Source organism: Mauremys reevesii, linkage group 7 (assembly GCF_016161935.1).
Source record: "Mauremys reevesii isolate NIE-2019 linkage group 7, ASM1616193v1, whole genome shotgun sequence".
NCBI lineage: Eukaryota > Metazoa > Chordata > Testudines > Geoemydidae > Mauremys > Mauremys reevesii.
In genome coordinates, this window is record NC_052629.1 from 92534959 (window position 1) to 92556683 (window position 21725).

Genomic DNA, 21725 nt, shown 5'->3' on the forward strand with positions numbered 1-21725 from the left:
GCTGCTCCCCCGTCAACTCCGCCTGCGCCTCTCACTCCGGTGGAGTACGGGAGAACGCACGGCGGTCGATTTATCACGTCTCCACTAGACACAATAAATTGATCCCTGCTGGATCAATCACTCTGGAAGTAAGTGTAGACATGCCCTTAGAGTCAAGTGCCTAGTCCAACAGTTAAGTCATGGCTTCTACTGGAGAGACTGAGCGAGAGCTCTGCCCCAAACTACATAGTAGCTCAGTGATTTGGGCACTCACCAGGCTGATAGGAGACCTGGATTCAAGCAGGGACGGCTCTAGGGATTTTGCCACCCCAAGCACGGCAGGCAGGCTGCCTCCGGCGGTTTGCCTGCGGGAGGTCCACCGAAGCCGCAGACCAGCGGACCCTCCTCAGGCAAACCGCCAGAGGCAGCCTGCCTGCCGCCCTCGCGGCGCCGGCAGAGCATCCCCCCCCCCCCCCCGTGGCTTGCCGCCCCAAGCACGCGCTTGGTGTGCTGGGGCCTGGAGCCGCCCCTGGATTCAAGTCCCTGTAATGAATCCGGCTGTGTGTGGCTGTGGGTCTCTTACATTGACATTGAGTGCACTAATTCCAGAGTTTGTATAAGGTATAAGGACACTGGCACCACTGGTGCTGGAATACTGTACCTAGTTTGGGATATGCCCCCCCACACCTTTTATGTTCACCTGCCTATTTTGGAAAAGGTTAAACAATAATAGTATGTCAGGGTTTTGTACACTAAATCAAATGGGTCATGCAAAGTCAAATCGTCCCGCTAATGAAGGAGAAGGGCGCCATCTAGTGGCTAGTTACATTCCTTGGTTTAATACAACACTAAACATGCAGGCTTACAGCAGCTCTTGCTTTAAAAGCACCTGTCCTATGAACAAGGTCAGTTTTCTGAACTTGAACTATGGCGTTAGATGTGTGTGAAATGGAAAATTTACACACACACATTTCATAGCTTTGGAGTGTTCCCACATCCATTTCCACTAGGCATAGCTTGCACAATTTCATTTACACTTTGGAAGCGAGACTAAACAAAAGTTATAAAACTTTAAATGGGGGGGGGCGGGGACTGAGGGCCCAAAGGCCATGTTATCCAATTATTTAATTCTTTGATGCAAATATTCTGCTTTATTACTAGCCTCAAACACTGAACATAGAGAAAGTATCTGGTCAAAGCAATTGAGACACAGCTCATCAAAATCCACTGGGCATGAAAGGAGGGTTCACATCTAATAGAGTAGGGAGGTGTGGGAGGCTAGTTCCAGCTCTAAGAGGGACGTGCTCTAAAATAGTACCCCACCATTGAGGCTCAGTTTCCCTAGCTGTTAATTGGGACTAATGGTGCTGTCCCAGAAGGGCTGCTGTAACCTGGGTGTGGTGGTCTGTCCTATCTCCTAGCAGCGAGACCACTTGGCAAGCGAGAGAGATTAATGAGTTTGCTCTACAGCCTTAGCTAAGGCCCATATGGCTTTTAGTTCATGCAGCAGAGAGAGAGACTCATACATTTAGCTTCAGAGGTCCCAGGTTCAATCCCGCCCACTGATGACCAGGGTCTGTCGCTGTTACACTGTGAAGCTTAGTTAATCAATGTGAGCGAAGTGCTTGAAGACTTTGGTGCAACACTTACTTAAGCAAGACAGCTCTTCCAATGTGTAAGTTAAAAGTCCTGTTAAACAATATACTACCCTGACATCAAACCACATGGGACCAACTTTCTCTCTGATGTAGTGCCACTGAAGTCAATGGGATGAATGTATGTGTAGTTTACACCTAGGAATAGGAAGGTGACGTACTAATACATCCCCCAGTAAAAAGCTATTTTATGGCGTTCAGTGGAATTGAGATTTCTGACTCTGAAGAAGCAGAGGCTATTTGTATCCTTTAAAAATGTTACATTAATTTCAAGGGCTGCCACCAAATTATCCTACCGCATATTGAAGCAAATGGGCAACGTACGTCAACACATGCTGCTCAAAGTACATAAACGCAGCTTGAGTGGTGCTGGTGACTTTAGTGGAACTCCTCACATGCTTCGTGTCAAACATGCTGTAGTACCTTGATGAAACAGGGACAAAAATCCAGGTCATGGTGCAGAACTATTTCTGTATCTTTTTGCAGCACGTTATGTAACATGCGTGATGCCACCCTTCCCTTCTGCACTGCCTTCTCTTCTGTTTCCAGCCACTGGTGTTCTGTGTTTTTTAACCCAGTGCTAGCTGCACCCATCGTCGATGAAGAGGGAGGGCCCTTGGCTCCTTTATTAGTTTTTCAGGCACATAGTCTTAGAAAGTGCACGTGACCCATATGTGAAAATCCTGTATAAATTGTGCAGCATTTTCTTTACTGTTTTAAGTGTAAAGTCGGTTAGTTGTTTAACCTTTTGAGAGGTGCCACATTTTGGATTTGTCAGGGTGCAGGGTTTTTTATTTTGACAGCATGCTGTTAAAAAAAATGAACTGTATTAATTAAGAAGATGCACCAAACTCAATCCCATCACTGACACCTCCAGCAGATGGGGCCTGAAACACTGCGAAAACAATGAATTCATTTATGGCAATGCTAATCTTTTTGTTCCATTGTGTCTGTAACATTTAGGAATTATGTTGTGGCTGTGATTACATCTAAGATATTGCCAGAGGGAGCTGCTAACAGAAGTGAATGAGGCTTTGTGAGAGCAAAAGGCAATGCAGGATGGGAATTCTCTTAATCCACTCTCCTCCCGGCCATTGTAAACCATCCTCCATCTCCTGGTCTGTACACCTGATGCAATCAGCTCTTCTCCCACTCTTGCTTCCTGACCCAATCCACAAGACCAGGACATCGCAGCTTGTGCAAGGTAGGGAAGACAAAGCGGGGGGGGGGGGGAAGTGCAGGCAGCTGTAGGTGGAGATTACGCAGCTAGGGACAGGATATGATACTGAGCTCAGTGACAGATTCCAATCACTACTTCAGGAAAGACTGGCTAGAAAACGGCATGAGTTGAAGCTGGGAGATGGGTTGTTAGACCTGGTATAAACTTATTGGAAAAATAAGGCTTTCCTGCTTTGCTCTGTCACTGATTTCAGCCTTGCCTCATCCTCTGTGGAGTTATTTCTCTCTGGAAACAAATCTCATGCATTTTGTGCTGGAGGTAAAGCACCCAAGCTGTCTTCTTTTTAATGTTTCTATTTATTGTTTTTTTAATCTTGGCCTCTGATTGTTGGACTGAAAATACATTTGATATGTTTAGTATTCAAGCAAGGATGGGTAAACTGGTTCAGGAAAAATAAAAGCCCCCGGTTTCCAAACTGTCAGCACTTCACAGGCTTGGCTGGGTACTGAGAGAAAGCCTAGTCCCAGGAGATTTTTCAACCCAATTTTGCAGATGTAAATCCCAATCCTGCAATAAGAACTCACAGGTGAGCCTCCGTGCCTGTATGTAACCCCATTGACTTCAACATAGCTCCATCTAGACATGGGGGAGGAGCAGTCCATCTGCTAAACCTTCCTCAGACTATCTCCGCCCCAGTCATGGCTGCCTTCTCTAACCCATGAGGAGCCACCATAGCTTAACAGAATGAAACAAAGAATCATGCTCTGCTCTGTACTATCTGTCCCATTCTATCGTGTTGATTTTAGTAAGGTGGCACGTGTATAACATCCCATCATTGGGCCCCTAATGATTAATAAATGAACCAAACACGATTCTATACAAAACCTGAAATATTTTACTTTTTTTTTAAACTTTGATCTAAGTTTACTTAGATTTCATGGACTTGATACAAGAGCATTTGATATGAATCAGTAAATAAAACACTGTAATAGATAGCCACAATAAACTTTGTTAGAAATGTACATGTTGCGAAAATAATAATAAAAAAACAGCATGATGTCTGGGTTATAGTATATAAATGCTCAACAAGAACAGTATACTAGGGAAGCTTAAAAACCCTGCTCTGCATAAATCTGGGGCCCTATTCAACTAACTTTATCAGACTCCTACCATTCAGAATCTATGTCCCACTGTAATAGCATAAAGGTTAGTTTATAAGGCCTCAGTTGTTTCCTGTAGCTGTTTTTTTTCCCCCATGGACATCACATCCAGGTAATGTGTATATAAACAAAGCTCATAAGAAATGTACAAATATAAAAAGCTACAAACATTAATAAATTACATCATCACAAAACACAGAAACACTTCACAAGGTGCTAGTAAAATAACTGTATCCCCTCATAATACAAGAATTAAAACAAAGAGCTGGTATTAAAGTTGAAGATTATTCTTCAAAATGTGTCTTAAATAGATTATTTTCTACTATTTGATTCTGTATAAGACATTTTATAAGGCTGCACAAAGTTTTACTTGTTTTCCAGGCAACGCCCAAATCCACCCCCCACCCCCTCCAAGAAAGTGAAACAAAAACAAAACAAAAAAACCTCCACCCAACCCTTTTAAAACCAAACTAAAATACAACTGATAATACTCAGCAATGACTTGTATAAATGTTAATGAAGTAGTCTATAGAAAGAAATGTCTAAAGATACTTTACTTTTATAAAAAAGAAGTTATTTAAAAAGCTATTTACAAGCTACATTCTATGAAAAATATGCCTTAGTAAACACATCTAAAAATTAAAATACGGGATTGCCTGAGAAACAAATTTAACCCCTCAAGTGTTTATATGCAGACAAGCAGTTTAATGTAAAATAATGCACTCTACACCAAACACTAAAAGAGTTAAAAGACAAAAAAGTATCCAGTCAAATTGTCAATAAGCTAAACTTTCCCACTATCTGACACCTGGATGCATGCAGCCCTCGTTCCCAAAGTAAGTGTATCTCATAAGAAGTGCCTTGATATAAATGTCAAAAACTGCACATGAAGAAGCAGAGCTTGACCTCATGTACTGCAGTTAAAGTGACTGCAAGATCTGCAACACATCTTTGTGTGCTTTGATTTCGACACTGACACGAGCTACTGTACCATCATGTGTGTCAGTTAGCAAAAGAAACTGGCCCTCAGGCATAGAGCTAAAACTCCCAACCAGTTATGAACGCAGCAGTAAACCAGCTCCCACTGTGCATAACAAATGCTGCCTCGTGCACCCAGTATTGTCCAACCCGCAGCTATCTGAGAGGGATGGAGTAGTGCCCAAGTGCAGTAATGGCTCCTCCAACACATCTAGATCATGATCAGGGTGAGATAATGAAGTTTCACATTATACAGACTATCTTCTGCATTCGCTATAGCATGGGGAAATGTCTCCAGCCATCAAACTTAAGGTCCCCCACCTTTTAATATTATTTGTCAGACAAATGCAGAATTTTTAAATTTAATCTCCTGCTTCTTGACCAGATACCTCTTTAAAGATAGTACTTGTTTTTTTTTTCTTTCTTTAAGCGAAATGTAACTGAAATGGATGTTCATTCTGTTAAAACAACTGGTTTCCACTTATGAACAAGTTAAAGGGATACTTTCCTAAAACTGGAATGATCCTCAATTTCTTGGATTATCATTAACTTTTTGCGAACTAGTCACTCTCAGCAATTTGAGAAAGGACATCTATATTAAAAAATATTTATAGCAGTATTCTGTACACTTTAACTGCTGAAAGTTAAAAACAATTATTAAAGTGGTGGCAAAAAGTTAACTGGTATTGTCCCTAAGATGATGCACAATACTACTGAAGTCCTTCAAGAGTTGAAGAGTTAGTGTCTGCTCAGGAATTACTGAGCTTTGATCAAGTCCCAGTTTTTGAAATATTAAAGGAGAAGTTTCCCATTCCGATGGATTTTCAAAATCTTCCCAAGCCTCTGTTTTGCGGTAGCCATGCCCTTTTTTGTACGTTTTCCTGAAAATTGAAAAAAAAATGGACATGTCAAGTAACAGCAGCCACAGCAATGTGGAAACAGCAAAGCAGGCTCACTGGATACAAAAACAGAAGCACTAACTTAAGCGGTGGTGTAAGCAGGTGCAATCACACTGATGTCTGATTTCCACCTGAAGAAATTACATTTTGGATATGTATAACACAAATTCTCAACGTTAACATGCTCAGTGTGTGTATGTAACACATCGATCAGAATGATCTAAAGAAAACCAAGCATTGCCATACATTGCAATCTGTGCTGTGTATCCCAACCTATACTATATTGTCTTACTCCTGGTGATTGTCTTACTATGGATTTTAACCAAGTTTCATTCAGGATTTTTCTACTATCTCGGTTTCATTCTTAAAGTACCATTCCCTGTTTAACCGTGTTCGTGAACCAAGGTACCCAAGAGACACGTTTGAAAGCATGCACATATTTATTCTATAGGGGGCTCTCTTCAATTGTCCAAGTATCTAAAACTCAGTGCCAGATAGTAAGATTAGTGGAAACTCACTCGCCAGGTTTAAATGAATTTAAGATGGTTTCCAAGCGCTGTGCTAAACCCTTGTGTGGTGGAATGGAAGCAGTCACAAGAAAGAAGTTTTTAAAAAAATAATTCATCTAGATTAGACCGTTTAACTGTGCACTTTAAAAGCTGCAAAGGTTGTAATTGTATCTCTTGTTGCATTAGTTTAAAGAAAAAAAAACTGTGTGCAGTTTCAAAGACTGAGGTTCATTTTTATTGTATTTATTCTTTAAAAATACATTCTGTTTTACAAGGTTTTAATTAAATTCTATAAAAGCTGGCAGCTTTGGTATAACTTGTTCCCTTTTCATCTGTGGCCATATCGTGACATTCATCATATTCACTTTGACACATCTAGGAAATATAGCAACTTCGTCCATGATTTTACACAGGGCCCACCACACTGTCATGTACTGGTTTTCTACTTTTTGCTTGCATGTCTGTGTAACTTATTTCCCTACAGATTGTCATATAAGTGACACAAAACCAGATTTGTTTAATCCATGTACAATCAGACAAGAATGCACTAATGCAGGTACTCTGTCCATGTCATCCAGTTGTGCCCTGGTAGCTTGACTCTGAACTAGAAAAATGGCAGGCAGGCTTAGGCTGAGCCTAGCTTCTGATCTTACTCAACTGAATGAGATTCAGCTGTGCAAAGACTGCAGTATCAGGCTCAACTATCTCCATGTATTTCTATACATTACTAAAAATAAATGATAATATGGATATAGTTATGCCTTTCTTCTGGGCAGTTTCAGAACCTGGAATATATCATTTCCCACATTAGCAAATGGGGAAAGTGAGGAACAAATAAATTTTGACTTGTTCAAATCCACAATGAGCCAGAGGCAGAGTTGAGGACAGATCAAGTCATGTCCCCTGACTCCCAGTCCAGCATGTGATCCACCAGACCATACTGGTGTGTTTCTTAAATGTACATAAGCATAATATTTGCTCACCCCTTTGTTCTATTTCAGCAGTGAAACTACTGCAACTTGGTCACCTTTGTGTTCGCGCAGCTGGGAGAGAGAGCAGTTGGTGGGTACAAATGCATCCTTGACACATTGCTCTCCTACGTAATCATCCTATACTGTTTCACAACAGCTCTGACAGAGCGTGAACAAATCTGCATTCTGAACACTTAAAATGCTACAGACGTAAACACCACCGAGAAGTCAGGTTATGGAAATCATGTGTTAGAAGTTACAGTTAAAACCTATTCATGTATAAAGTTGCAGGTGCTGTTTTTATGCTGCCAGCATATTTTTTCTCTAGACACGTGTCTTCTGCTGCCTCAAGAAACCACAGTGAAAGTGTAACTAAGATCTTAGCTGCATGTCTAGCCAAGAACTGTATACTTTTCTGGTCAGAACAGCACATTAGTAAACGGACATAAATGCTCAGTTATCACTCATCTTTACTTTTCATAGTGCATGTGTGTCATCTGGATCAGGTCCTTGATGCGTGCACATGCACACGCGCACACACACACACACACACAGAGATATGCGAACTATGCTCTCTTATTTTTGTGTATATAACATACATACACACTCAAATAAGGGAGCATAGCTGTGTCGGTTTGCATATAGGTATACACATTTCTCCATGAAGGGCCTGATCCAAGCCCATTGAAATAAATGGGAGTCTTTCCATTGATTTTAGTGGCTTTGGATGAGGCCTCAAGGTAGGCAGTGACCCTGAGTGTACTGTTTTTACTGAGTTTAACTGAAGGTGAAAAGCGTCTTTGTGGTTGAAAAGGGGGAAGAAAGAAAGGGGGAGGGGAAATCTGCTGTTTTAATAATATTTTCTCTCTCCAGCACTGGACTGGATTGAGCTCTCTTGGACATCCCAGCAGAGCAGTGATGGCCCAAAGCTGGCTGATTTGGCTTAACACTGCTGCCTCCTTTGGACTGCCCTTAAATCCCCATTAAATTCAGCCTTCTAAGCCTTGTTTTACCAACCACCACACGGCTATCTTACAAAGGCATCCTAAAGCCTCCTTCTATTAAACAGGCACCCAGGGATGTCAGAAGGAGCTGTTCCTTCACTTTCCTTTCCCAGAGAGGTAAAGCATTTGCTTATTTGGCAGACTGATTCATCATTCAGTCAGCGAGTAACCATCACGAGTCCTTGTCTGATCCCCGGGCTCTACATCCTAGCACAAAGCTTGGACAGGCTTGGATACCTTGCCTGCTGTATTTTGAGCTATTTCTGATTTCACTATATAACCCGGTTCATTTCAACAGATTAACTTGTGGCAGAACAGGAACACATTAAGAGGTAAATTGAATGAAATGTTTAATTTTGCTGCTGTTTGTGCCAATGGCCACATGTATTAAAAAAAAATTCCTGTGCGTCTTTCTGACTTTTAATTGGCTTTGCTTTCTGGATCTAGAGTTTGCAATAAATAATATCTTGTTAAGAAAATGTTACTGACAGCACATTTAGTGATACAGATGTTTTCAAATTAAGCACATAGCATACAGGACTATGTGAAATCTCATACTATCTCCACTGTATTCATACGGTTATAAAACCAGGGGAAATATATTATAAATATATAAATTATCATAAATTGCATCATTGCTCAATGCTCAGCTTCCACTGTAGATAATTATAGAATCTGACCTCTCTCTCTCTCTCTCTCTCTCTCTCTCTCACACACTTCCCTCCACCTTTTTCTTGACTTATGGTCTTATAACTTCCATGTGGGCTCAGAGAGGGATAGCGGAAGACAGGAGGGGAAACATTTGACTCAAACAATTCCTCAGTGTAAAAATAAAATTCCAGTTACAGACAGTAAACAAAAATATTGAAAAATAAGTTGATTTGCATGGTTTTTTTATGTTTCCTTAAGCACAATAATTCCTAAAAGTAGTTTAAATATTTGCACTGTTGAAATTCAAGAAGCATTCCAATGTAGGAAAAGCAACTTTGTGACTTAAAATATTCTGTGCACACACATGTACAGAATAGGTGCATTGGAATTTTATCTGTACTAAGGTTTACAGTTGCAATCCTGACCCCACTGCAGGGACGGCTCTAGACACCAGTGCGCCAAGCAGGCGCTTGGGGCGGCCGTTTCCCGGGGGGGGCGGCATTTGGCTCTGGTGGAGCTCCCGCCGGCATGCCGGCGGCAGGACCACCGGAGCCCGGGACAAGCGGACCTGCCGCAGGCATGACTGCGGCGGGTCCCGTCTTCCCGCGGCTCCGGTTGAGCTCCCGCAGGCATGACTGCGGCAGGTCCGCTCGTCCCGGGCTCCGGTGGACCTGCCGCAGGCATGCCGGCAGGAGCTCAACCGGAGCCGCGGGAAGAGGGGACCCGCCGCGGGACCGGGGAAGGGCGGCGCAGCGCTCCGCGCTGCTTGGGGCAGCCCGATTTCTAGAGCCGCCCCTGCCCCACTGAGTCAATGGCAGAAGAAATATATAGAAGAAAGTGGAAAAACACAGAGTTTCTGAACAAGCGAAGAGGAAAATGTGACAGGGTCTGTTGTGAATAGTTTTTTAGATACTGGAGGAGCTGGACTGTGATACAGAGATGAGTTCCTTTAAAACAGGGAACACAACCTATAGAGTTCGCTTTGGCAAGTATTAGGGATTCTTTTCCCCATAAGACACCCCCACATAGTGGAACACATAGGCCAACAATGCTAACCCAACTCGGTGCTCATAGCCAGATCCCCAACTGGTGTAAATAAGCCTAGCTCCACTGCAAGAGAACAAGTACACAATGGAGAAGGGATGCAGGACTACACTGTAGGGAACAAGCTTGCCCTGTCAGGGAGATGGACTGAATGGATCTTTGCCATTTCCTCTGTGAACACTTACAGTACCTTTGGCAGCTGCATTATTCTGTGATGATGATGAGGGTCTCCTCTGGGTGAGGAAAACTCCAGGTGCCATAGGTTGAGAGCCTCTGTTTACTTGGGCGACCCCAAACGTGCTTGCTCCGGCAGTGTATTCGTGATCTGCTAGGCTGCTGGCATGGGACTCCAATTTGGGTTCAGGAGAGCTGCCTTCCTGAGAGAGTTTATTTGTGTTGTTGGGGGACAACTTCTTTTTGGTATTCTTCTTCTTCTTGCCTTTTTGTTCCTCCTTTCAATAAAGCACAGAATCCCCATTCAGCGACTGTGACAACTAGTGGCATTTGTTAACATTGTTACACTGTGTATCGTGTCAAGAATGGGGATATTGTCAGAACTGGATAAAGACACAGAGCGAACAGGGTTGCTAGAAACTCAAAGTGAGAACTGATCACAACTGCATTGTTTCTTGGTCTGTTAGTTGCATCCACCTGCTGTATCTTGCCATAAATTGTGAGCTCTTAGGGGCAGGGACTGTCATTGTATTGTGTTTGTACAGCACCTAGCACAATGGGACCTTGACACATGTCTCAAGCCCCTAGGTGCTGTAATAATACAAATAATAATGATACAAGATAAATATAATGGGCCTGATTCTCAATTACACTAAAGCACCTTTATGTGACTCTGGCAGTATAACAAGGCCTTAGAGTGGGCAAAATTGGCCCCCTGAGGACTCTCCAAATGCAGGTGGTCTGGCAACCAGCCAGTAGAGAGCTTATGTAAAGATATAAACTGGCTCTTCCTCAGCTCCCTGTGTGGGCTGCCTGTCATGGGAGTGGTCTGGGTGCACTGCTCTATGGCTATTCTCTGTTTCCCAAGGCACACAGAGGGCTATGGAAGACAGAAGATAAACTGGAGTAGACCTGTGGTTGCTCTAACATACACTGAGGGCTGGGCAGGTCCCTGTGCCGCCCCAATATATGGGAGTACAAAGATGGCTTAAAGTCACCTTTCCCTTGTCCATTCCTGATCCAAGTATAGGAACAGAGTCATTGAGAATTAGGCTCAATATTTTTCATCTCATGGGGAAAAATTAACATCTGTGCAGAAGTTCAATGGGAGTAACGTCAATGTAGAGCACAACCCTATGTCCACACACCTGTAATAGCTCTCTGTATCGTGGTGAATTTCACTCACAACGAAGGAACAATTTAAACTCCACAGGGATGACAGCAGGCTGATATTGGAAAAGCTTTGGTAACCTGTTAAAAATGGGATCACTAAACTGGAAAATGTAGCTGAGTTCTATGATGCGTGTTGACACAGCTGCCTAGTGTCTTTTGGTACTTTAAAAAGGATTGAAAGATTATTGTGTTGAGGCAATGTAGTTTTGAACAGTGGTACTGCATTTGGCCCTACTTCCTATGAGTATTTTCCATAAGCATCTTTAAGTTCAGCATGTCTGTATACAAACATCTATTTTCATAACTGAATGTAAGTTTATGGGATAAGAAAAAGCTTTATCACAACTTTCAGAATTTAACATAAAAAAGAAATTAAATTCAAAAGATGATGAAAATCTGGCATAATTCTCAATTTTGAGTTACTTTTGAGTTAATTTTGAGTAACATTTTCAAAAACATTTAAGAGACCTGGGTGTCTGAGTCCCATTTTTGAAAGGGACTTAGGTGCCTAACCTGCTTAGGCACTTCTGAAAATCCCACTAGGTGCCTATGAGCATCTTTAAGGGCCTATAAAAGCAGCAAAGAGTCCTGTGGCACCTTATAGACTAACAGACGTTTTGGAGCATGAGCTTTCGTGGTGAATACCTACTTCGTCGGATGCCTGGGCCCTAAATATCTTTGAAAATCTGGCACCAAATACCTAAGATAATTTTGAAAATAGGATTTAGACTCCTAAATCACATAAGCACATGTGTAAATTTACTCTTTAATCTTATTAGTGTAAAAAGTGCTTACACTGAAGCTTTCCCCGAAATACTTCTTTGTTTACCTGATCTGCCCAACTGATAATTTTGTCAGTGTGCTTAAAGCTAATCTGCAATGTCGTCGGAAATCTGAAAGTGTAATTTAGGACCTGATCCTGTTTCTATTGAGGCCACTGGAAGTTTTGTCACTGAATTCAATGAGTACAGAATTGGACATGTACAGTAATTAAACATGAGCTGTTACGACAACTTAGTTAACATTCAACAAGCAACAGGAGAAGACAGGGAAGTGCTATGGCTCCATTTGAAAATAAACATATTTTCTAAGGGAAAGCTACCTAGTATGCAAACTCACCTGCTGGGATAATTTGGCTGCTGCTGCCGCCAGTCCAGTTTCAATGGAGGCAACTCTTGTACCCTCTCGGACAGGTCTGTCTTGTCGGGGTACTGAGGGACCAACTCTTGCTAAATGTAAGAACAAAATGAAAATACAGTATAACAGATACTCTGTGTAGGGGGAACACTGCATTCCTATAGAATGAGGGGCATGGGGGGAGACAAGGGCAAGACAGAGCTTATTTTTAAATTACTTCAGTGGGGCTAACGTCTATAAGTGCCAAGTGTTAGTAAGGCCGTTGAGTGGCAGATGTGGAAACAGAGCTCAGGACTCCACTTAAACTATGTAGCTTTTGGAAGGAAACCCATATTCTCCTCCCGATTTTCCAAAATTGTCCACATTTAATGAAAAATCAAACGTTCAGGGAATGTGAATTTATTCCAAATGAACAGGCAAAATACTTCATAGGGATTTTCCACAAACTCTTCCCAGCCCACCTGGCCAAGGGAGAATTCTTCCAGGGCAGGTGCTGTACAAGGCTCCCATAAGCAACCCTAACCCTGTCCATCCTATCCCCACTTGTGTAGCAGGTAGCACTGAACACTATGGACGTTCTGGACGGCTCGGATCAGGCTGCTGTAAATTAGAACAGCCCCGGAGCTCTCTAATATACACCAGGAGCTGCACTGGCCCCCAATTGGCCCACAATCTGGGCAAAGTAAAAGGTGGCACTTCCTGTAAGGCACAGCATAGAAACTGTCCCTGGCAGTTATATTGAGCAGTTTTACTGCACTTTTGATGAAAACTGGGGGAATAGTTTATATTCTCTATTTTCTTTTTTAATGCTTTATATATATATAAGGTGTGGGCTGCCTCAGAACTGCAAGATTTCTCCACTACATCATCATAATACTAGCAATACATCATCGACTTCACTGGCAGGATCTAAAAGATACCTACAACCTACAGGCGATTGCTTTTTATTTTTAAAAGGTAGCTGAAGAGTAATATTGTCCAGAATGTGTTAGACTCAATTTAGTGTTCACTACAGTGGAACTATTTAAAAAAAAAAAGTTAGTCTCTCAACTGAGAGATCTAGACGAGCACAATCCTTATGGTAAAAATAATAAATCCCATTGTTCTTTTCTAGGTTTTCAATTTGAAATATCCTCCGAGTCTGAACATTCAAGACATAATGGACTTGCCTGTCGGGCTGTAGGGGGCATCATCAGAACTTTTTCTTTTCTTTGATCGTGATTTGAACACTGGATTATCTTCGTCGGATTCCAAAGATGGGTAAACTAAACCAGGAACAAAAAATAGCTTTTATTGCAGCAGTATTAAACAAGAGTTTGAGGCAAGTACGACTCACCCATCAGTGTAGAATTGGATTAGCACAGTGGTGAATCAGGCCTAGAGTATCTATGTAATAGACTGCGGCCAAGGGTGGCACGCAGAGTGAAATGTCTGAAAGGCACTGGTGCCCCGGGGATAGGGCATTAGACTAAGAATCAGAGGAGGAGGGCTCTGTTCCCAGCAATGCCACTGACTTGCTGTGTGACCATGGGCAAGTCACTTCACTTCACTGTGCTTCTGTTTTCTCTCCCACCCCTTGCCTGTCTTGTCTGTTTAGATTGCAATCTCTTAGGGGCACAGACTGGCTCTTACTCTGTGTTTATACAATACCTATCACCATGTGGCCCCATATCTTGATTGGAGGCCTCTAGGTGCTATTGTAATGAAAATAATATTACAGTTTTTGGTTCACAGAGCGTGATGTTATTCTTGGCTTGGAAAAGCCAGTCCTCCCCTCACATACAGCTGGGCCTATTTGGAGTACCTGTCATTATCAGGTGCATGGGGTGATGTTACTCCCCAATCGGATAGGTCAGCACATAGGTCATCTCAATGGACATTTGGTGACCCTCACATGGTGTGGAACAGAATTTCCTACATGTCTAAGAAACACAGACAGCGTGTAGTACCCTTAGGAGAAGAAGATGTTTAACAAGCTAAATATGAGTCAACAGTGTAACGCGGTTGCAAAAAAAGCAACATCATTCTGGGATCTATTAGCAGGAGTATTGTATGCAAGACACGAGAAATAATTCTTCCACTCTACTCCGCGCTGATTAGGCCTTAACTGTATCCAGTTCTGGGCACCACATTTCAGGAAAGATGTGGACAAATTGGAGGAAGTCCAGAGAAGAGCAACAAAAATGATTAACGGTCTAAAAAACATGACCTATGAGGGAAGATTGAAAAAAGTGGGTTTGTTTAGTCTGGAGAGGAGAAGACTGAGAGGGGACATGATAACAATTTTCAAGTACATAAAAGATTGTTACAAGGAGGGAGAAAAATTGTTCTTCTTAACCTCTGAGGATAGGACAAGACGCAATAGGCTTAAATTGCAGCAAGGGCGGTTTAGGTTGGACATTAGGAAAAACTTCCTAACTGTCAGAGTGGTTAAACACTGGAATAAATTGCCCAGGGAGGTGGTGGAATCTCCATCACTGGAGATTTTTAAGAGCAGGTTGGACAAACACCTGTCAGGGATGGTCTAGATAATACTTAGTCCTGCCCTGAGTGCAGGGAACGGGACTAGATGACCTCTCAAGGTCCCTTCCAGTTCTATGATTCTCTGATTCTAATATCAGGATAAAAGTGAGGCCATTGGATACGCCCAACGAGAGGCGGCTGCTTGCCAGTTTGCTGAATTGACCACACTGGTTGGGTGAGAAGTATGTGATTAATACCACTTCTTAGACCTTTCTTGGAGTAAACGGAGCGGTTGACTCTACAGAACATGGACCCAGTGCTAATGTTGGTCTGTGGGAAAAACTCCTTCTGATTTTAATGGGCCTTGTGTGGGGCACGTGGAATTTGGTCCAGTTAAGCCACAGGCAGAGGCTCTTGGCCAAAACACAGAGCTATTCTCAGATTATTAGTCATTAAAATTATTACTCCATAAAATCCCCCACTGTACTCAATAAAATGCTGCTCTGTTAAACAATGCTGGGATGGCATTGACACAGCTCTCTCCCTCAAGACCTCTTCCCCTCTCTCTGCTCATTGTAAACCACACACGTCTTACTGAGTGACTAAAAATAAAGGGTCAAATTGTCCCCACTTGAGGAAAAACAAATGTAGGAAACTGAAGACACAGTGAGTTCTCACTCACAAGGCTTCTGTCAGAGGGAAGAGGATTGTCCATCCATTAATGAGAAGGGAGTTCATCACCCCTATGCGCATTAGTGTCCCAGGTTCAGGGCAGATCTCAGGACCCTGGCTCTCAGTACTGGTTCTCACTGGTTCCTGCTCCCATCCAGCACCAAGACAAACAGATCTATTCCCAGCTCCTTCTACCTTCTGCCCCTTCTGGATCCATAGCCCCCCAGCCTGGGAGCTCGAGCATGGAAAGGCTTGGGAGTCAGGGGAGGGAATGCTGGAGGGGAACTTTTGCCTTCTTCTTTATGTTTGGGGGCTTTTCCTCCCCAGTTTGATCCTCAGAGTTTTACTTTCAAACCCAGCTTAGTATCTCGAATGATCCTGGCTAACAAATCAAAGTAATTGTTCCCTCCGCTTCTCAGAGGACAGAGCCTTCTTTTAAACAATGAATGGGATTTGTTTGTTTTCAAAAGATTCAATCTGATGGATTCTTTGGCAGGGAGGGGAAAAAACAGGACTGGATTAAAGCACAGGCTCACTGCAGGCCAATGCCGAGGGCCCCTGCTCCTGGACTGATGTGATCACATCAGAATCTCAACTTCCTTTTTAAAAAGGTAAATTCTCAGCCCCCATAGTGGTGAAAACAGTTTGAAAATATGACCCAAGCGTAACGATGCAGTGATGCTTGCCTGAGCCTGCAGGCAGCCTGAAACAATAGCTCTGAGAGAGGTGAACAGAGTATTAATTCTTATGAGCCACTCTGGAGAGTCCCACCAACACAATGCAGCAAATGATTGTATATACTGGAGAGGAAGAGTGCAGCAGGCCTGGCCCACCTACCCATCCAAGCAGGTATGTCCTGGGGTGCCCCTCTCCTGCCAACCTGCCTTTCTGGGGGAGAGCACGAAGCCCTGCTGCTCCCAAGAAGGCGGAATTGCCATTCCTAAGGTACAGAAGGTGATCCCATGCTACCGCCCTTGTCAGTCTGAGAGGGGACAGGGAACCTCTGCCGCTGTGTGTGTGTGGAGATGGGGGCGGGAGTGGGCTCAGACAGGGCCACAGGAGTCGGGGGCATGGTGATCTGTGTTGTAGTATGCCTAAGCTCCCAGATTGTCTTCATTCCCCTCTCCCCATCCCGCAAAAAAAAATATTCAGATTTGTTTTGTTTTGTTTTCCCCCAGTCATTCATTAAATCATGCTTGAAAAGTCAGGTGTATTATTGTCAAATATATGAAGAAAATCCTTGCTCACGTTTGCCTGAACCAGCTGTGTCAGCAAATATTAGGGTTCTGTGAGACATTCAGAAACACTCAACATCTCTGCCTTTCACATTTTGTTTCACTTTCACTAAATTTCATTGGGTTTTGCTCACGCACAGATGCAGTTGTGAAACCTTCAGAGGCAGCGGGATCTAGTGGGCAGAGAATGGGACTGGGAACCTGGGACTGGCTGGCTTTGCCACTCACTCAGTGTGTGGCCTGGAGCAAGTTACTTAACCCTTCTGTGTTTCTATTTCCCCTTCAGTAAAAGGTGGATAATTATTGACCAACCCACATGAGGGGAAGGGCAAGAGAACATATTAGGTGCTATCGAAGTGCTAACTGTCATCAGCGGTACCTTGTATAACAACATCAAACCCTTCCAGTCACTCTACAAATACCTCAGTGGTATAGAGATAAATGGACTGAGGGCAGGTGGTGTTTATGAAAACCTTGAAAATGTTTTTTTCTGCAGCCACATGCCACCTGAACTGTTCTCTCCATGAACATTTACAGTTCTTTTGGGTGAATGGTAACAATATCATTTGAGTTTTATTCAATCCACTGTATATACAAACTAAGACTCCTCGATAGAGGGTTTTGGTTTTTTTTAAAATGTGCATTTAATTTTGATTTCAATGTTTGCCTGTTAAAGCAATGTATGGTTATAATGTTACTGCTTAATTTAGCCCTGAACTGAAAATCTGCTGACCAGATGCAGTACAAATGGAGTCTTTATAAACTCAGACTGCTTACAACAAAGAAAACCCATTAAATAGTAGCATAAATATATAATTAGCAAGAATGTTGGGGTTTAAAATATCACCCTGTCCATTTTTCCATTGTCACATGTAGATCATGTGTATAAATTACACTTTCACAAAATTTGTCATGTAATTTATCCTGATTGATACGCCTACAAGGTGCTGTAACTGCAAACCAACAACATGCACTTAACTTCTTTTAAACATTCAGTATTTTCAAAATGTCTTGTTTTCATTAAGCATTTCAATGTGAACTTTAATATATGTGTATCTAATAGAGAAAGCAGATTTCAATGATGTTTTTTAAGGGTAATAGCAGCAGCATTTTAAAATAACATTTTTATTACATTGCTAAAGAGCTGCATACCCTTCTTGAGCCCTGCATGACTATGTGGTTTTATCTTTCTATGAGTGTTAGTATTTACCTGCTCTCACGCACGCGCGCGCGCACACACACACACACACACACACACACTGCTTTTTCATATTATTAAAATCTCGCTTCCAGAATATAGTAAACTTGATGTAGTGGTCTCAAAAATCCCTCTTTTCCTTTCAATGCAGAGTTTAGCATTCTTGGCATTAAAACTTAAGATCATGACCTCATCGTATCTAATTGAGGGGTTCTTTACTGACAGCTTCTCTGATAGTCATTTCATTCTACCTATCACAGTTTCATGGTACACTGCATAAAGTTCTATTTTTAAATTAAATATATGATTTGGGATTTGGCTAATCGTGGTTTTGGCTCCACTGCTGTGCTTGTTAAAATCTTTTTCCTTTACTACATAAAAGTGTAATATGTTTGGGTTCAATCTGAATAAAATATCAGTTTAATTTGTTTATCTAATCTCAAGTGTCTAATGTGTTTATTCTAATCTATTTATTCCTATCTAATTTAATCTAATCTCTCGCTTCACCCTTGTCTATCTAGCCAATCTAATCTCTCTCTTTAATCTTGCCTACTTTATACAGACTAATCTAGCAATATAGGCCCCCCCAAGCATGCAAACACTGAGTAAATGTATGTACCAGAGCCGTTCCCTTTATTTAAGTGGGACTAACTAGAAGTGTATAATTAAGCAAATGCATAAATACTTTCAGAATCGGGGTCATAGCCATAGAGATTAATTTGTTTTCTCTCACCATAATCAGAATCTTTAAAACAGGCATCTAAGTGGTCCTGGTCGTCATAGTCTTCAATGTCAATACTGTTTTTTGTGCTCTTCTTCAGTAAGTGCTTGCCTGCATTTTTGTTGTTACTGCTCCCGGTTTTTTTTGAGTTTTGGGCTGAGATAGAGTTATTTTTAGCTTGGTTGGTACTCCATGAAGTCTGCAGGCAGGAGTCAGAAGACTGGAGATTTGCCATTGATAACATTCCTTGGATTGCTTCCTGTGTGCTGGGAGATGCAGGTGGCTGACTGAGGGAAAACATTAACAAAATAAAGAGCTTTAAGCTAATTACCAAATCAACAACATGAAATAAACAGTATTCACTGTAAATACAGCTCTATTTGCTTTCTGGATTAATGGCCTCACCACTGTGTTTCCATTAAGGGTGTAGGTGTTTATTATGGGAAATAAAGTTATACCAAGTATAGACCCATCAAGCATAGAAGCTTAAAAGGGCAAACAGAGATTTGAGCTAAAAATCAGGACATCTTCCAAAATTTAGTTACGTGAATACTTTTTCACAAGTCATATTTTGGGCGAGGAGAGTAACCAAAAGTGACTCTCCCCACAACAAAAAGCTGGTAACCCAACAAAGTCATGACTCCAGTACCCGTTTTAGAAGAGAATGATGAGTTACATATTAACTTGGATGAGCCAAGCTCCAAGGTGGGTCGGCCAAGACCCAACAGTAAATGAGGGGAACACCTAGTAGTCAAAAGAAATAAACAGGAGACTTTCTACAAAATCTTTCTTGGCTAGATCCTCAGCTGGTGGAGCAGAGAAGGGGGACAAAAAATTAGGGTAAAATATTCAAAAGAAGCTTCAGTGACTTGAGAGCCTAAGTCTTATTTTCAAAAGTGACTTATGAGTCTATGCTTCATGGCAAGTCAACGGGATTCAGTGAGCTCCTAAGTCACTGACGTGCTTTTGAAAATTTTACCCTTAATCTCAAACAAGATAACAAAAAAGGTTTGCCCATCACTGCTGGGCAACTTTCTTTCATTTTCATTCACTACCACCCCACCAAAGAAAGGAAACCTAAGCATCTGAATCTATCCAATGAAAGAACTGCATTCCAAGAATCTCCTACACAACTGTCACACACAAGGCTGGACACCGTTAGATCCTGAAGGTCACAAGTACAGTATGACAGGGTTTAGGGGACCCTGCAGCTGCAGCTCTATGAACACAGTGAAAATTCTGTTCTACACTGTAAGGCTCAGATCCTATGTTCAGAGCTGATATTTTGCACTAGAACATAACACATGGCTTCTCATTTGTGGTGTGTGTTTGTTTAGACATTCTGGTTCTTTTTTAGGAGTAAAATTTGTTATTAGTGGTGTCTGAATTTGCTTTTTTTAATTATATAAAATACTGGCCCAATCTAAAAGCCTCATGTTCCTGGAGATGAGTTCCTAGGCCTTGAGCCAGCAAGATAGTTAAGCATATTAACAGGATTTCCATCACTGCAGAACGTGTACATTTCAGATATTTGGGGTGTTTGGTTTGATAAAAATCTATTTTCAGATAACTGCACTGGCTTGGGTTTTATAACAACAACTTAATATTTGTAAATAGCCCTTCTCCCTGACCACCACCCCTCAGGGTGCTCAGGGTACTATTCAAACTACACTTTGCAATTATACAGTTAGATATGGATCATGACAAAATACATCACCTTAAAATTACACAGGTAACACCCAATGTAAGGGCTTTTTATAGATTTCTACCATAACCGAGGAATTTAAATACTTTTATTAAAAGATCAGTGCTAACTGAGTTAGAGGGGAAAGTGATGGAATATTAACCCTGAGTGCTCACAGGACTAAGAAGCAAATTTCCTTGTCCTCTAACTCTGTTGGCCTAGAAACCCTTTCACTACACCTTTGCAAGTAAATTGCAGTCACTCAAGGGTCTATTCTCCATCCATATTGAATACCTCACTGGCATCAAAGGGAGTTAGTTACACCCCTATATTTAGAGAGGACTAGATCCTCTCCTTCCCCAGAGAGGAACAGAAACTGCTTAAAGATGTAAAGACAATCCCAACTCCATAAATTGGAGGAATTTTATAGCAAGGTCAAAAGGAGCCCAACTTTTAGTGCTACTGTATGAGACGCCCTCTCGTATCTCTTTACTCTCTTCCTTATGGTCCAAGCAGAAGAGCAGGACTTCAGGAAACAGAATAAGCTGCTAGACCTTGTGTCTTACCCCAACAAAGACAAAGAATATGATAAATTGAGAGGCGGAAGAAAGATTCAGGAAAGTGGGAATATGACTAGAGTTATGCATTTATTACTGGTTTTGCATTACTAATGGTGTCTGATGGACAGAATAGCCAGGAACAGTTATGCACCAGTATATATAGACTGATGAACATAACCTGCAAAAGAATTTGAGAAAATGTAGACCTACACTATCCCTGACAGATATTCATAGCTGTCAAAATGCAATCAGGCTCAGAGTGATGTTAAACAAGATGATTAATATTTCACCAGAAAAATGTAGCTTTTGTAAAAGTTTTATTCCTGCAGTGGTAGGTTGATGTCAAAGGGTATGTAAAAATTCTAGAAAAGTGGTAAGCTAAAAAGGAAGTGTTCCACATAGCACATAGGTTTAATGAGGGGAGAAAAACAGGTTCCCTGGAATGCCAAAGAAAATTAATCTCTTCAGACAATACAAAAAAGCAATTTCTGAAAAAGCAGGTACTCAATACTTACAACTCTTTAAACGACAGGCAAACAAAGTGCAAAAACCACTGACAAAATGAAATTGTGTGTGGTTTTTTTTAAACCGCTATTCAATAGAAACCACTAATACCAAACATTTCCTGGGCAAATTAGCAACAACATGTCACATTCTCTTATTCAATGCTAACTTAAT

The 21725-nt window shown here is 41.7% G+C and overlaps 1 protein-coding gene and 1 long non-coding RNA gene across 5 annotated transcripts in view; one reads left to right on the top strand and one right to left on the bottom strand.

The window, feature by feature from the left end:
- Window positions 1-13839, top strand: part of LOC120368783 — a 59915-nt gene extending 46076 nt beyond the window's left edge. The window contains exons 2-4 of one of the 2 annotated variants that reach the window (XR_005582783.1): window positions 2598-2838; window positions 7362-7422; window positions 13629-13839. This is a non-coding gene — a long non-coding RNA (uncharacterized LOC120368783). The remainder of the gene's footprint in view (window positions 1-2597; window positions 2839-7361; window positions 7423-13628) is intronic. The other variant, XR_005582782.1, reaches the window with a different exon arrangement.
- The window catches only part of PHF2 (PHD finger protein 2), a 143129-nt gene continuing 125109 nt past the window's right edge, over window positions 3706-21725 (bottom strand). For 2 of the 3 annotated variants that reach the window (XM_039481321.1, XM_039481322.1), the window contains 5 exons: window positions 18816-19090; window positions 13684-13779; window positions 12497-12606; window positions 10221-10482; window positions 3706-5833 (listed from right to left, as the gene is read on the bottom strand). In XM_039481321.1, the coding sequence (XP_039337255.1) occupies window positions 5745-5833; window positions 10221-10482; window positions 12497-12606; window positions 13684-13779; window positions 18816-19090 (832 nt within the window). In that variant the 3' untranslated portion in view covers window positions 3706-5744. Of the gene's footprint in view, window positions 5834-10220; window positions 10483-12496; window positions 12607-13683; window positions 13780-18815; window positions 19091-21725 lie in introns of those variants that run through there. The other variant, XR_005582781.1, reaches the window with a different exon arrangement.